At 38.3% G+C, this 15805-nt stretch overlaps 1 protein-coding gene across 1 annotated transcript; it reads left to right on the plus strand.

Moving 5' to 3' along the window:
* Nucleotides 1–7550: 7550 nt before the first annotated feature.
* On the plus strand, nt 7551–14993 carry nr2e1 (nuclear receptor subfamily 2, group E, member 1). The gene is made up of 9 exons (XM_016293279.1): nt 7551–8010; nt 11598–11743; nt 12493–12580; nt 13224–13459; nt 13582–13728; nt 13865–13961; nt 14095–14244; nt 14369–14474; nt 14610–14993. Exons 1-9 carry the CDS (start codon nt 7953–7955, stop codon nt 14770–14772), a joined length of 1191 nt encoding a protein of 396 aa, XP_016148765.1. The 5' UTR covers nt 7551–7952; the 3' UTR covers nt 14773–14993.
* Nucleotides 14994–15805: the final 812 nt, after the last annotated feature.

The following is a 15805-nucleotide window of genomic DNA, read 5'->3' on the forward strand; positions in this document are numbered from 1 at the left end:
TACACCAATTTTTTATAGTTTTTACTTGCAAAAAACATACATTTCACAATATCTTACAGTGTAATTACATATAATGCAATGTTAATCCATTTACACCGTATATATTAAGCTCAGTTTTTACTGTAGCATTTTTAGCCTTTTTCTATAAAAATAAAAAAAGCATCAGGAGTAATATTATGCAATTATTTCAACTGAAAATATTTGCTGAAAACATATTTGACAAATGGAAACAGTTTGTCTCTGTTCATATTTAATACATATTCAACTTGGTTTTTTTTTCATGACAATTGTCACAAATAATTGTGTAAACAGAGCAACCATACCAGTGCAGAAGCCTTTGTTAGAGCCATATAGATGAAATTATTCAAATATGATGGACTGCCGAGCGCCAACAGTCATTCTGGAATGTAACAATACACAAATATAAGGCCGATACTAATATTGATCTGAAACGAAATGCATAACCGCTCATGAATTGATCACGGTAACGCATTGAGGCAAATCCGGCCGCGGTGGAGAGCAGATGCCAGGTGAAAACTGGCTCTGATCAGCAGGGGTGCATATGCATTTTGCTCCTTTAGAGAGAAGGCTTTGGCCCAGATGCAGCCATGTTAACTTTGAGTGGCCCCCCCAACGCACTCCTTCCCACTCTTCCCAAGCCCCCAGGTTGCCTTTGCATGACATCATCGCTGAAGCATGCCCCCCAAGCCCCTGTGAATCTCCCCGTCCTTACTCCCATTGAGCCTCTGCAAGCCATACGTTTCTTTCTCTCCCTCTCCTTTTTTCCCCTCCTTCTCTTTCTCGTCCTCCTCTGCTTCCACCAATCCCCTCCCTTTTTCCTTAACCAGGAGAAGGCATTGTTTGGGGCGAGGGCCTGATCAAAAAACGCGGCCCGCCCAAACTGCGGCCTTTCTGTAAATTCAATAAGCCCACCTTAAAGATTTGCCTAATTAATGGATGACATCTTTGGCTGGAGGAGAGGCGAGGTATTTTGCTCGGGCTCGCTCATTGTTGGCCTCCTAATTAACTTTCCCAGGTCAGCCCGGGTCTCAGCAACCTGGGAGTGAAGAGCTTCATTGTGAGAGGAGCTGTAAACTTACTTTTTTTGCCTCGGCACTTAAAAGGGAAAGCAACTATAGGGAACAGAAAATATCCTATTTAAGGCCTTTGTGAGTGAACTGCCTGCACATGGTCCAATAAAAGAAGTCTTTTTAAATAAGCGTTCATGGTCCTCCCCACAGTCCTCCTCTCCCCTCCCTCTCTCCTCTCCTCTTTTCCTTTTCGGAGCGAAGCAGAAAGGTTATGAATGATAGTTTGGGGTCTAAGGAGTGTGGGGCAAGGGCCAGTCTTCTGTGTACCATTTGTGTTTGAACCTTTTGAGAAAGTCCGAGTTTGGGGGAAAAACCTTTCTAGTCTGTCTGGCAACTGTATGATTAGCGTTTCTCACTAGGAAGACGAGAAATTCGAAGTTTGACGTACTTATTATCTCTTTCAATTAGGCCACCTACAACGGAGATAGTCGTGGCGACGGATGCCATTCACGTAAACGTAACACACTAATATCGAGCTTAATGAAGATAAAGCTGATCGTAGAGAATGAACAGAAACAACAACACAAATCACTCTTTGGGAAAACAATGAATCCATCAGTTACACCTAAAAACACCCCGCCCCAGCTCCGATGTCGTCTCACCTCCCCTCCCTCTACACCCTCTGTCTGATCCCAAAATCCAAGCCTCCTCATGTAATGAGCGGGGTGTGATCTTCCCACAGTCACTGAGGCCAGCTTCAGCATCAAAACATCAGCTATTTCAGCTCTCTCTGACCTTTACTGTCATTGGGTGGCCCAAAGACCAAGCTTCGCTAGTGTAAAATAAATAAAATACAATAATAAGCTATTCCAATTTTTTTTTTAAAACTGAATTAGTTGTTAATGTCTGTAAAATGTATTTCACAATGAAATTCACAAGACAAGAGGATTATAATAGCTAATAATGATTTTTTGACAAGTTAAAAGTTAAAAATAGATAGATAAATAAATACATACGTTTTGTAACTGAATTTTTGTTTGAATTATTATTTTTCTCCTCTATATTTATTCAGTAGCTAAACACTGTATTGCATGTATGTCAAAATAATACAAAAGGTGCACAGGTGAGCTTGACAAATGTATTAAATGATCATATTTCATCTATGAAATATTTTTCTTGTATTTGTTGTTTATATTAAATAATTGTTGCTGGACATCTTTACATACTTGTGGTTAGTAGAAAAAATATACTTTTTACTTGATTTTGGTAACACCAATAAGGTTCTATTTGTCAGCATTGGTTAACTACATTAGTTAACATACTCTAACAATAAAACAAATTTCTAAAAGTTAATTACAAGATTTACTAATTATTAAAATCAAACGTTTTTATTAAAAAGTTGCATTTGATCATATTATTTAATGGAGCTGAACTAACAATGAACAGCTGTATTTCTATTTAATGTTAACAAATATGAATAGTAAATATAACAAATGTATTGCTAATTGATAGTTGCATTAGTTAATGCATTAACTAAAGGGATCTTATTGTAGTGATACCAGGCTGCTTTGACACAATCGGTATTGTACAAATCACAACAAAATTAAAAGTGACTTTTATATGTGTGTGTGTGTGTGTGTGTGTGTGTGTGTGTGATTGAGAGACAGAGAGAGAGGATTATTTTATCAATTAAAAAATATATTATTTAATATATTAATAATATATTATAGAATTTAATGTATTATAACATTTTTTAATTAAAATGAATTCAGGACACAGAACATACAAGCGTAACTAGTCAAAAATGATCCAAATTTTTCAGTGTTACTGCAAATATGACAACAAAAAGCTAAATCAATATATAAAGAAAAGTCTTACCAGGCTGCTTTGACACAATCGGTATTGTACAAATCACAACAAAATTAAGTGACTTTTATATGTGTGTGTGTGTGTGTGTGTGTGTGTGTGTGTGTGTGTGTGATTGAGAGACAGAGAGAGAGGATTATTTTATCAATTAAAAAATATATTATTTAATATATTAATAATATATTATAGAATTTAATGTATTATAACATTTTTTAATTAAAATGAATTCAGGACACAGAACATACAAGCGTAACTAGTCAAAAATGATCCAAATTTTTCAGTGTTACTGCAAATATGACAACAAAAAGCTAAATCAATATATAAAGAAAAGTCAAAAATATAAAATAAATCATATCATATAAAAGCCATCAAATGATGTGATGGGCTTTGGCAGCAAATTATTTCTGTGAAATATGCCATTGATGAACCGTCACCTGAAGAGACAAATAAGAGAGCGCAAACAATTAAAAGAAAGTTGATGTCACAGCAGAATAAAGTTTGTCATTTCGTGCCCCTAAACTGTTTGCCGAAATGGTGTGAACGGCTAAAGCCTCTTTAGCCAGCTGTCATAATTTGTTAACGAGGCCTTTCAAAAAAGCAGAATGATAATGAGAGGACAGAAAAAAGAGACAGGCAGCGAGAGAGGGTAGAGGGGGTGCCCTTCATGAGTGACTGTGGAAGCGGAGAGTCGGTCCCCAGGGAGCCGGGTCGGGGGGGACAACATCAGACCGATTTCAGCGCAGCAACATGATGGCATCTCTGACGTTTTAATATTAATGAGAGCGAGCTCCTCGGCCCGGCCTGCCAGCACTCGCAACAGGTGCCTCTCTCCTGTCCCGCTGACGATAACACCTCTAAGTCTCAGGAGGAGCTCTGGGCCTTAAAGAGAGGGAGGGCAGGCAGAAAGGGAAACGGAATGAGTTAAGTCATCCATTTAAAAACTTAGACGATGAGGGGAGAAAGGAGCTCTCTTTTAAAGTCACCTCTCACGAAGCCGAACCATGAGGTCTCGATATTTCTCCTCTTCTCCCAAACCCCCTTGAGAAAGAAATTGACTTTTGTTTGGAGTTTGTGAAAAGTGGGAATCAGGAGAAGGACAATGGGGCTCCCCATGGAGAGGACCCGAGTGAAGCCATCTCAAATCAGTCAGCCAAGGGACCAATTAATCCGGCCATTGTCAGGCCCAAGCCACTGCCAGCACATCAACACATTCAGAGCCCATTGTCCCGACCCTCCTGCAGTAGGATTTAGTCCGTCCAACAGCCAGTTTTGTCCGGGCCAGCTCAGGCGGAAGTTTCTCACTGACAATTTGCCCCAAATAGATTTGTCAGAAAGCGTCTATCGACCTGCCAGTTAGACAGGGCGAGGTTGTGTTCGGCCTTTATTACTATTATTATATTTTTGAAATGTAGGCAGCATAATGGGAAAATACTACAGGTGTGTGGTGAAACGTTTGTGTGACATTCTAACCCCATGTAAGGTGCGAGATGAAATGAATATGGTAATTGCTAACACATGGAATGTGTGTTTGTATGTATATAATTAAATTTGATGTCAGGTCTCTTTAATATTAAAACATCTGTGTATGTGAATCCAAAAGGTTTATCAAAGGGTGAAATATGGGGTTTATTTTACAGTAACTGAAAGAATAAGAAAATGATTAAGATGATGAATATTCATACATCATACTTGCTATGGGAAGATAGATATTTATATTTATTAAAATATAATTTCCCTTAAAATACTATATGGACTATCCTGTCCTAATTTCTCTGTACAAACATTATTGCATAAGAATTTGCAATGATAGTTATGAAATTGCTAATGTTATTATATTTAAAAAAAAGTTTTTTTAAATCGTGTCAAATAGGCAACAATCTGAATGGCAGATAATATCTAAAACAAAATAATACAAAATAAATCCCTTTCTATTTAGTGAGAACTTTTTTTGAGTATTCAATAAAAAAATTAAAAAAAAAAGATTTGTACATGTAAATACAAAACAGTTTAACAGACATATTTCTATCAGAAACAAATATTCTATACACCATATATGTATAGGACATATGTGGTTTAAGAAAACATGTTTTGTATATACCTCATTTAAAATTATTAAATAAAACTGCTTTTTTTTCTTAGTGGCCCAATAATAAGAGGTCAGTTTTTAATTACTTAATTTAGTAATTAATTTTCAGTTTTTAATTAAGTAATTTATGGTTTGATCAGATTTGAATTAAGGGTTAGAAAGGCAACGCAGAGGTTTGCTAAGAGGTTACTCAGGTGTTTTTTTTATATGTAATGTCAATTTATTTCTTCCATTTTTTTAAATATATTAAAAGTTCCCGTCCTCATTTGATAGTAGTTTCTTTTTCTATAAGTCAGGAACAGAAGTGCACTGAAAGTGTCATCAGCAATCCGCAACTCTTTTCTGATTTGATTCTGCCTCATACATGTGCTCATCTCAGAACAAAGTGCCAACACAGAAAAGTCTTTTGCAACATCTCCAACATGCTGTTACAGGAGTGGTTAAGGATAAGAGATGGTGTTGCTGTCCCTCTCCACTTTAAGGGCTAAGTAAGCAGTTGCATACTGATTCTGTCAAGCCAACAACTAGATACACAATCAGATGGTTCTTTGTCAGAGATTTTCATTGACTGTTATTGAGAGGAGAGTCACAAGCACAAAAAGTGAAAGCAAGCAGCCGGGGCAACCATGATGTTGGTTATGTTTGTGTAAAGACTATCTATGAATGACAGGATTAGGGCGAGTTAAGCAGATTACTACGAGCAGACCACCCCACCCCAAAGACACACAGACACACACACACACACATATAAACACACAGATAGCGAAAGTGGGAAATGAGAAAGAAAAAGAGAGACGGGACAGAAAAAGTCTGATTTGTCCACAATCATATGCATGCATTTTTAAAATGAACATGATGCTCTTAACATATCATAAAGGCTATCTAAAAGTCATTACACTCAGAATCATTTTGATTTAATCACTCACAGCCTAGAGTTTGCTAGTGATGTCCACAGAGATATGGGTCTTACTTTGACACTGTTTTTCTCAGTCTGGCTCATAAGGTCCTGAAAAACGCACATTTGAATGTGCAGTCATTCACCTGTCAAAAATCCTAATTTCTTTTCAGTGCACTGTGAACACCGTTTAAAGGAGGACATGACAATCACTAATTGCGATTAGATACGCCCCCGTTCGCCACATTTAGACCGAGATTTAGGGCTCCCATATGGCCCCGAGCTACCGTGGGAATGTTCATAATTAAACCTAAAATATGGGTGTCTACTGGCGGCGGCCACAACACGGCACGCTGTTAAGGTCAAGATGTCATTGCGCACACTCTCAAAGAGGTACAGTTGTGATTCTCCCAGTCCACGAGGGAAACTCGCACGCATGTGTCCCCTCTGAAACACAGCGCGCACTTGATTTTACAGCGATTTCCCGTTTTGTTTCCACTTATAAGCAATTGAACCGAGTCTGCGGTGAAATGTATTCCGCATTAAAGGCTAGTACAAAAAAAAAAAGTAATAATAATAAACTTTTTCATATAGAGCTCATTAGAGTAAAGGTAAATCTAAATATATAGACGTAAAATCATTATAGAACTGTTTATTTATGGCTACATGTTTAGACTGGGTCTCATAAATAAAAATTAACTTAAAGAATTAACTTCGCGACCACACGACAAAGAGACGTTGCATTCAAGAGGTTTGTTTAAATTATGAGCAGTGCAAATGATAAAATTTTTTAAAAAATTGTAATTTGAAAGTTTTATGTTACATACTAGGCTATACAAAGAAAGAAAATGTTGTCTATCTAAAACCTAAATAAAGGTTTTACGTATAGATCTATACATATAACAAAGGATGATTTAGATTTTATCTACGAAAAAGTAGGGGGAAAACGTGCAGTCGAACAAATTTCAGTGTTAAATACACATTAACACAAACCAGCAACATGTATTATATAGTAGCTTACAGTAGTATTCATAACATACGCCACATTTACCCGCTGATTCACTCTTAAAATGCAGCAAACATACACTTACAAAAAATCCTCTAATTTTCAAGCCGTGCGTGAAAACCTGGCAAGATGAGAGAGCGATGTGAAACACTTTGGGCTCGATCTCTTTTCTGCAGTCATTCTACCAAAGCAACAGGTGCACGCGCGAGAAGGAAGGATCCGGGAAGTTCGTTGCAAAAAGAAAAAGTGATCATGTTTCAAAGGGTTATTTAAATAGAATGCTTTAAACTGTTTACTACGGTCTGGGAGCAGTCCGGCCACTGAACTCTCCAAGGATGGAAACGTGTTCCTACTCAGTGGCAAACGTTTGATTCGGTCATTTAAACAGCCTTGCTGATCCTAATCAATTCCTATAGAGCGCACCACTGGCCTCTGACAGTGTCTGACTCAGTGTGTATAGAACACCACTTCATCCGTCCCCGTGACGTCATGCGCGAGCAGGAGTTGAAGCAGAAGGCAGGGAAAAGCTAAGTGGTCAAAGGAAGTTGGGCTCTCCTCCCACCCTCCCTCCCTCTCTCCCGCCCTCCTACTCTAATACATCTCATACATATTACCAAACCTTTAATCTGACGGTACACATCACAAAGTCACTCACCAAGGCTCCGGGCTGAGACACATTTCCCAGCTCATGTTGTACTTTTTAAGCTGGTGTTGAGCAGTACAGTGCTGGCTTGAGCTCCAGGGTTTTTCCATTAGTTGCACCAAGTTTCCGTGGCGCTGAGAGACCAGGGACCGGTTTGGGCATATATTGTCTGTGCAGGCTGCATCCATCGCATCAGTCAACAGTCAAAGGAAATCTGGATTCTATTTGCTGAAAAACAAGAGGAGCGACTTGGACACAATCAAAGAAAACTCCAACAGAAAGCAGAGGACCAGCTGTCCACCGCAAACCGGATGTTAAATTTGTGCTTGTAATTTTTTTAAAACCAATTCAAACGTGTTAAGACTCCCCTGGGCCTGAAAAGTGTAACTTTTCAACGCAGTTTTCTTGGAGCAGAGGTCTTCAACATGAGCAAGCCTACTGGTTCAACAAGTGGTTGTCTGGATATTTTAAATGTCAAATCCAGTGAGTAGATCGTCTTTCTTTACTTTCGAGATATGCATGTTGTTAGAATAGCGTGATATGGCGAAGCAAAAACGCAGTCTCTTTTTGTTTACGAAATAAGGGAAAGTAAAATTATTGCTTGTGGGTTAAGATGACAAAAATAACGTATACTCCATAGAGCTGTACAACGCAAAGCGAAATGTTTACATGCTGTCAAATTGTTGCCTATACATCTTAGACTGATAGCAGTAGCACGATAGCCCAAAACAAAAAAGACAAAACACTCTATAAACCATTCTTTGTATACATCTTAGATGTGAAAATGCAAAAAAACAAATAAATGCATAAGTTCGCATTTAGTGATGCTGTTACGCTGCTGAGAATGTTTTAACAGACTTATCCCCCCGTTACGCTTTGCAGATAAGTTTTGCGTGCACATTAGACAAAACACTCTATAAACCATTCTTTGTATACATCTTAGATGTGAAAATGCAAAAAAACAAATAAATGCATAAGTTCGCATTTAGTGATGCTGTTACGCTGCTGAGAATGTTTTAACAGCCTTATCCCCCCGTTACGCTTTGCAGATAAGTTTTGCGTGCACATTGAGACTAAAAAAAATTGAATACTAATTCTAAGGTACCAGCCTGTACAGTTTTAAAATAACATAATGTGGTCCTAAGGTATGCGTAAACTATGCATAATGTGTCATCAAAGCAGATCTACTGAGTTTTCCTTATTAGGCATTCTTTTGACTTTCAATTAATTTCAAGGTAAAAAAAAGAATGCAAGTGCCCTGAAATTCATCTATAATAAATGTTTTCTGTCAATTGGTTATTTTATAATTGCAGATAAAATTCTCAAAATTGTCTAACTGGAAACATTTCTTGAAATATGACAAGACTGAGTGTGATATGCCTGTAATACGCTTGTGGTGGTAAAAAAAAGAGCGCCTCTATTTAACTTTTTACATTAGGCTTAACTGAAAATGAAAAACACAAATGGTGTTAAAGGTTTTTAAAAGTTTAAGTGGCTTCAAATGAAAGTGAAAAAGGCAATACAATTCATTCAAGTGAAAGGCAAAGAATATAAGGTAATCCAATCACAATTTTTAAAGCACACTGAGTAATGATTTCTAAATAACAAAACGTAACATATTTTAGATTTAACTTAATTTTTAAATCTATCCTAGTAATTTTTTATAAATATGAAATTAGTTAGGAGTCATTTATTTAGCACCGGTGAACAAGTGAATTAATTTCGTTGAGGCCTAAACTTTTCGTTCATTATTTTGAATGGCTACCACAAAAAAACTTTTTGACGACACTTTACATGCAGGCTATTTGACTCAGTTGTAAAATGAAAAAAAAAAACTCAGGTGATATTTAATATTCACATGAGTATTATATAACATATATATATATACATATATATTTGTTTTACTCACTTGTTTTACAGGGGTGAAACTGCGGCACTGTTTGGGTGGTCGAAGGCCCATTAAGTTCAGAGTTTCTCACAACTGCACGTAATCCAGTGCAGCAGGTCCCAGGGTTGATGCTGATTACAGTAATGAAATATGCCATGTCTTTAAACAATTACTGCGCACAATGCAACAGACTGGGACCCCCGCCGTGGAAAGTTAAAGACGTGTTCCCTTCTCTAAAACAAATCCGCCTTCAGTTCATATGAGTTTCTTACCAACGTACCAGTGTGAGTGTTGTCAAATCATGCCATGATTGAAATAAAAGCTGTCTGGTTTCATGGGTTTACCACATAAAAATCGTAGAAACAAAAATTCTTAATCAAAATATAATTTGTAAATGCACTTCAAAAAGCAGGCGTTCTAACTTCAAGCGCTTTATCATCTGGGGTGAAAAAAGCGTAATTGTGGAGCAATTTTCAAGTTTCAAAACGACTCCGATACAAAAGCAACAAGTTGCCTCTATCACATGAGAGGTTCTCTTTTTAAGTCATGCAAAATTCAAGCATATGAAATGAAATATTCAATTGATCTGCATTGTTGTCAAAACTTTTACATGAAAGTTTCGCACTTCTTAAATATTAAAATAAGACTATATACGCAAACACGCAAATCTTCATCACCAAAAGCCTGTAACAAAACACCATTATAATCTCTGAAAGGACCTATATGAGGAACATCTGGCATGCACAGAACAGAAATGTGTTTTTACATTAAAATGCAGCATCGTTTTTTTCTTCCTTTTCTTGTTTTATGAAGTCAGAGTGCATGAAGTCGTTTTCCTTCTCCGTCGTTACCGGTCTATATCCGAATTCCCATGCTACCCTTTTTGACGGGTCACTGGAAAATCAATGAGCAGGTGGACATATGTCAGTGTAATTACATAGCCGTTTCACTAAACGACTCCCTCATATACATGCAAATATACCTCTATTGACAGACTTAAATACAGAAAAAAAGTGTTCTGCACACACAAGAAAAATCACAATTTTCATTTACTCCAAGTTCATTTGCATACACTTCATTTGAGTCGCTGAAACGCGCTGGTGCGTATTATTCTGCTCTCCCGTGTCACTCCCTAATCCGCGAGCCTATAGACGGCGCGAAGAAAGCAGTTGTCGAGCTTCATTATGAAGCGGGGTTGGCAGCTTGTCGAGACCAGGCCAGTCAGGCGAGGCTCAATGGGGAAATCATTAAGTTAACACTCTCCCTAATGTCGCCATTGTGCGCGTCAACTGAACATTGTTTTATGGGACCTGCGATATGACGCTTCCCACTAATGCGCTCTCAACGTAGGCCTATGGTTTACACATTCCTATGGACTCAATAAAGGTGTGTCCTTTAACACAACATTGAGCACGATTTTTAGGGCAAATGTGCAAATTATACAATGGCTTTCAAGGAATTTCTCTAGAAAATGATCAGGCGCCGTCTGTTGGAATTTTAGGCTACTTCTTGCGCAAAATTTTTCTTTTGGGTCCTTATTGTAGTTTTAAACTAAATGAATGCGTTTTGCGTGACACAGTTGTTTAAGTAAATCTAACATAAAGCGACTAATAATAAAAGTAGCCTTCTTTTGTTTTCTTGGTGAACCGCAAGAAATTAAACCTGACGAAAGCGCACGAGAAGCCTACAGTTGCCATGGTTACCTCCTCATCGCGATTTTTGTTCGCTATAGTGTCTATTTATCGCTAGGTGGAAATATGAGCTCGGCCTAACTTGTAATCATAAACTTAACTAAACGTATATACCAAATTGGGGAAAGAATAGACTAAGTACATTTGAGATTCCCCAACTTTTTGTTCGGACGTCCTTTCGGGGGGTTCAAGCCTTAATTAGGATGATCTAGGATGATTAGGATTTTTTCACCCTTTGCAAAAAAAACACAAAAAAAACAGGATGTGGACTGGGCTTTCTAAAACCTAAAACATTTTGTCCGGTTAAAGTGAATAACTATTATAGTATATATATATATATATATATAAAACTATTATAGACAAATCTACAAAACCTTATGAATAATTAATTTTACAAAACATTTGTCAATATTTTATAAAAAAAAAAAAATAAGTCTCCAATAGGGTGGCTTTTCCCCTTAAATCAATTCTGTATTTTCTATCTCTGCTAGGTCGGATTCTGGACATTCCATGTAAAGTGTGTGGAGACAGAAGTTCTGGAAAGCACTACGGGGTTTATGCGTGTGATGGCTGCTCGGGATTTTTCAAGAGGAGCATAAGGAGAAACAGAACTTATGTCTGCAAATCTGGCACACAGGTGAGCTATACTAATCAATTACCGCGATGTGTTTGAACCAAACTATTATAGACAAATCTACAAAATCTTATGAATAATTAATTTTACAAAACATTTGTCAATATTTTATAAAAAAAAAAAAAGAAGTCTCCAATAGGGTGGCTTTTCCCCTTAAATCAATTCTGTATTTTCTATCTCTGTTAGGTCGGATTCTGGACATTCCATGTAAAGTGTGTGGAGACAGAAGTTCTGGAAAGCACTACGGGGTTTATGCGTGTGATGGCTGCTCGGGATTTTTCAAGAGGAGCATAAGGAGAAACAGAACTTATGTCTGCAAATCTGGCACACAGGTGAGCTATACTAATCAATTACCGCGATGTGTTTGAACCATAACAGCTTCAGCTAATTTGATCTAAGCAAGCGCGTCTAAGGACTAGATTACACCTCCAGTGATTTTCATAATTGAAAGATTATCCCAGAAGTGAGCCCCCTCCCGCGCCTTTGAGGGCCCTTTGCCCCGTCTAGTGTAACAGGTGTAATCCAATCTAACGCACCGGCGGGACTGGGTGGATTTGGAGAGCGGTAGGCGGGAATGAGACTATTGGCCGTGCGGCGGGGGAGCGAGTCAATAGCCGTCATTACTCTGCCATTCCCACATACCTGTGGAGTGGAGACCAGTGGAGCATATAGCAGAAGAGGCTGATTGTCTGCCATTACTGCTAAACGAAACGAATCTGCATTTCCTTATTCCTTCCTCCTTTTTTCCTCAGGGCGGCTGTCCAGTAGACAAGACGCACAGAAATCAGTGCCGCGCCTGTCGCTTGAAAAAGTGTCTAGAAGTGAATATGAATAAAGATGGTAAGTAGTAAATAGGCTTACATTTGCGTTTTTTTATACTTGATTTTTTTTTTAGATATAACAAAAATATTTTGTCTATAGCCTCTATAATGCATGTAAACCCCCTTTGATAGAGGTAGAAAATGAAAGCTCTTTATTCATACCTTAAAAAAGTAGATTGCTTTTAAGTTGTTTACGAACAACAAGACTGTAACACTCTCATAGGCTAAATGTTTGACATTTTTTAAAAATAGTAGTCAGCCGTAAAGCCACTTATATAGCCTATATTATTAACATTTGAAAGAGAAAGAGAAAGAGAGAGTGAGATGCCCAGTTATCACAAGACTAAAAACGTTTTTATCAAAAAGGTCAAATGTAGCTAATCCTAATTAAAGTAGCTTATTTATTCAAGATATTTGTAGGAAAGAAATATCTTGTGTTTTGTGTCTTCAAGACGCAAGTAGCCTAAAATAATGTATAATTTCATTAAATCATTAAATTATGCTATATAGACAACGCTATAAACGTTTTTCTAAAATGTATGAATCCAACAAGAACAAAATAAAATATTTGACACGTTTCTAAACTCATTTGTAAACGATTTCTGCTTTGTATCATATGAGAACGCTTCTTTCTCATGTCACTGATCCTTAAATCACTACAGCCGTGCAGCACGAGAGAGGACCGAGGACTTCAACCATTCGAAAGCAGGTGGCACTGTATTTCCGAGGGCATAAAGAGGTGAACGGTTCGTCGACCCATTTCCCATCCACGGCTATCCCGGGGCCGCCGTTTTTCACTACAGTCACGCAGCTGGAGCCTCACAATCTGGAGTTAAACACGGTCACAAGCACACCGGAACGACAGGCCATTGTGGGACTCGCCCAACCCACACCGAAGGTAAACATGCTCCTTCAGAACAGTGTTGTTTAAATGAACGAATTGTCGATTTATATGAACTTCACTAAAACATACGCTGAATTAGCCCGCTTATTTTCTATGATAATGTAATCACTTTTCAGTATCCTCATGAAGTTAGCGGCAATCCCATGTACCTGTATGAAGTGGCGACCGAGTCTGTGTGCGAATCAGCCGCGCGCCTGCTCTTCATGAGCATTAAATGGGCCAAGAGCGTTCCGGCCTTCTCCACACTCCCTCTACCGGACCAGGTAAACAAGTTATTAGTATTATTATAAGGTTTAATTTGACACAGATTAGGCTAAATATGCTATACATGTCAAGTATGAAAAACGCAAAGATGTTTTATTTATAGTCATTAATGAAATTACTTGTTTTTGTGTGCAGTTGATCCTTTTAGAAGACGCTTGGAGGGAACTGTTCGTGTTGGGCATAGCGCAGTGGGCCATTCCAGTGGACTCCAGCACTCTCCTAGCGGTTTCAGGTATAGCCCAGGCCATACAGCAAGTAACCCACTCCTAAGATTGACGTTTTTGACGCCACGTTTTGGACAAATATGATAACTTCGAGTGTTATATCCATACAAGTCAAATGTTTTGTGTTTTCTCGCGAATTAGGAATGAACACCGAGAACACAGATTCCCAGAGGCTAAACAAAATCATCGCAGAGATCCAGGCGCTGCAGGAGGTCGTGACGCGCTTCAGACAGTTAAGACTGGACGCTACGGAGTTCGCGTGCCTCAAGTGCATCGTCACTTTTAAAGCAGGTGGGGTTCGATCAAATAAAATACAACATATTAAAGCGAAATAGTTATTAATAATTACAGAAACTTTCTCTACTGGCCGAACAGTAGGTCTGAACAAACACGCTGTTTTCCCCCGTTCTTGCAGTTCCAACACACAGTGGCTCAGAATTGAGGAGCTTTCGCAACGGCAGTGCCATTGCAGCCCTTCAGGACGAAGCCCAGCTGACTCTAAACAGCTACATCCACACCAGGTACAGCTAATACTTCCTGAAACATGGGTGAATCTATAAAAGCACATTAAATAAGTATTACGCAAATTTAGACCACTTCATTTTGTGTGTGTGTGTGTGTGTTTTTTTTTTTTTAAACGAATTGTTGCGTTCCAGGTACCCCACTCAGCCGTGTCGCTTTGGGAAACTGCTGTTGCTCTTGCCTGCTCTACGTTCAGTTGGTCCATCCACCATTGAAGAGGTGTTCTTCAAAAAGACCATCGGAAACGTGCCCATCACACGACTGCTCTCCGACATGTACAAATCCAGTGATATATGAGCTACTGAGAGACAGAGAAAAGAAATCAAGATGTATCTTTGACCTTGGCATTCGCATGGACGCTGTGGATGATACCAGATACCCTAATGTGATACTTCACGCACTTGTTTGGAGAACAAAGCTCTACCAATGTCAAGACGTTATTATGCAGGGAAACTATAAAACAAACAAAAGACTGAATCTCTACAAGATGAGCTTACTGCTTAGAAAGAAAAATGAACGTTTAACCAGTAATTTTCTAATTGATTTACTTTTAATCTATTTAAGTTCGTTTATGGAAGTAACTTAACAGGCTTAATCTGTTCTTGTTCTATCAAGATTTAAATACAAAATTATCTTAGTTCGTAGTCATATATTTGAATGGAGTGTCTGTGAGGTTATGTACAATCATTCATTTCAAAACGGGATGTTTTATTGTGTCCAACTGACCAACTACCTTTATCCTACAAATGCTGTTTTGATTTCAGCACCAGTATCATTAATTTGTCCACAAGAACTTTGAAGAAAACCAAAAAAAAAGAAACCATGAGGTATGTTGCAGGGAAGTAGGTCGCTGTCCCTTGGACATAGTGCTGAAAACCAAAGGCCCATGAGTCAGAACTGAAGAGCAAGTTCATTCCCGTTTTACCTTCTAGCAGAAGCTCCAACTTTAATCAAAACACTTGAACCAGCTAATCAGGTTTACTTGAAATGTACGCTAAAAGGTTGGAATTAAACTCTGCAGGAAGGCAGCATGACTGAGCATTACTGACTTGATGCATCACATAATTACTTATTGAGGTGACTGGGAGGCCGCAGCACCCACACCCTGTGACCTTAACAGAAGATTAGAGTTCACAGGCAGGGCATTCGAAATCGTCTGGATACAGATCTGTCGACATTGTGAGTTTTCTGTGCGCCCACTCTGAAAATGTAATTTTATTGAGGTTTAAAAAGTTGTTTCTGCTCAATCCGTGGCCCATGCCATGGCCATGTCGGAGGTCACCATTTTAAACCTTTGTTTGACTAGCTACTAACCCTGGAAAAGAGACAC

Source organism: Sinocyclocheilus grahami, unplaced genomic scaffold, assembly GCF_001515645.1.
Source record: "Sinocyclocheilus grahami isolate Dianchi unplaced genomic scaffold, SAMN03320097.WGS_v1.1 scaffold301.1, whole genome shotgun sequence".
Taxonomy (NCBI): Eukaryota; Metazoa; Chordata; class Actinopteri; order Cypriniformes; family Cyprinidae; genus Sinocyclocheilus; species Sinocyclocheilus grahami.

Excerpts from the sequence above, each read along its gene's own strand:
- nr2e1 (XM_016293279.1), top strand. The coding sequence starts at position 7,953 with ATGAGCAAGCCTACTGGTTCAACAAGTGGTTGTCTGGATATTTTAAAT. Across the intron at positions 13,460-13,581 it reads TCGCCCAACCCACACCGAAG|TATCCTCATGAAGTTAGCGG; the intron begins GTAAACATGCTC and ends ATCACTTTTCAG. Across the intron at positions 14,475-14,609 it reads AACAGCTACATCCACACCAG|GTACCCCACTCAGCCGTGTC; the intron begins GTACAGCTAATA and ends GTTGCGTTCCAG.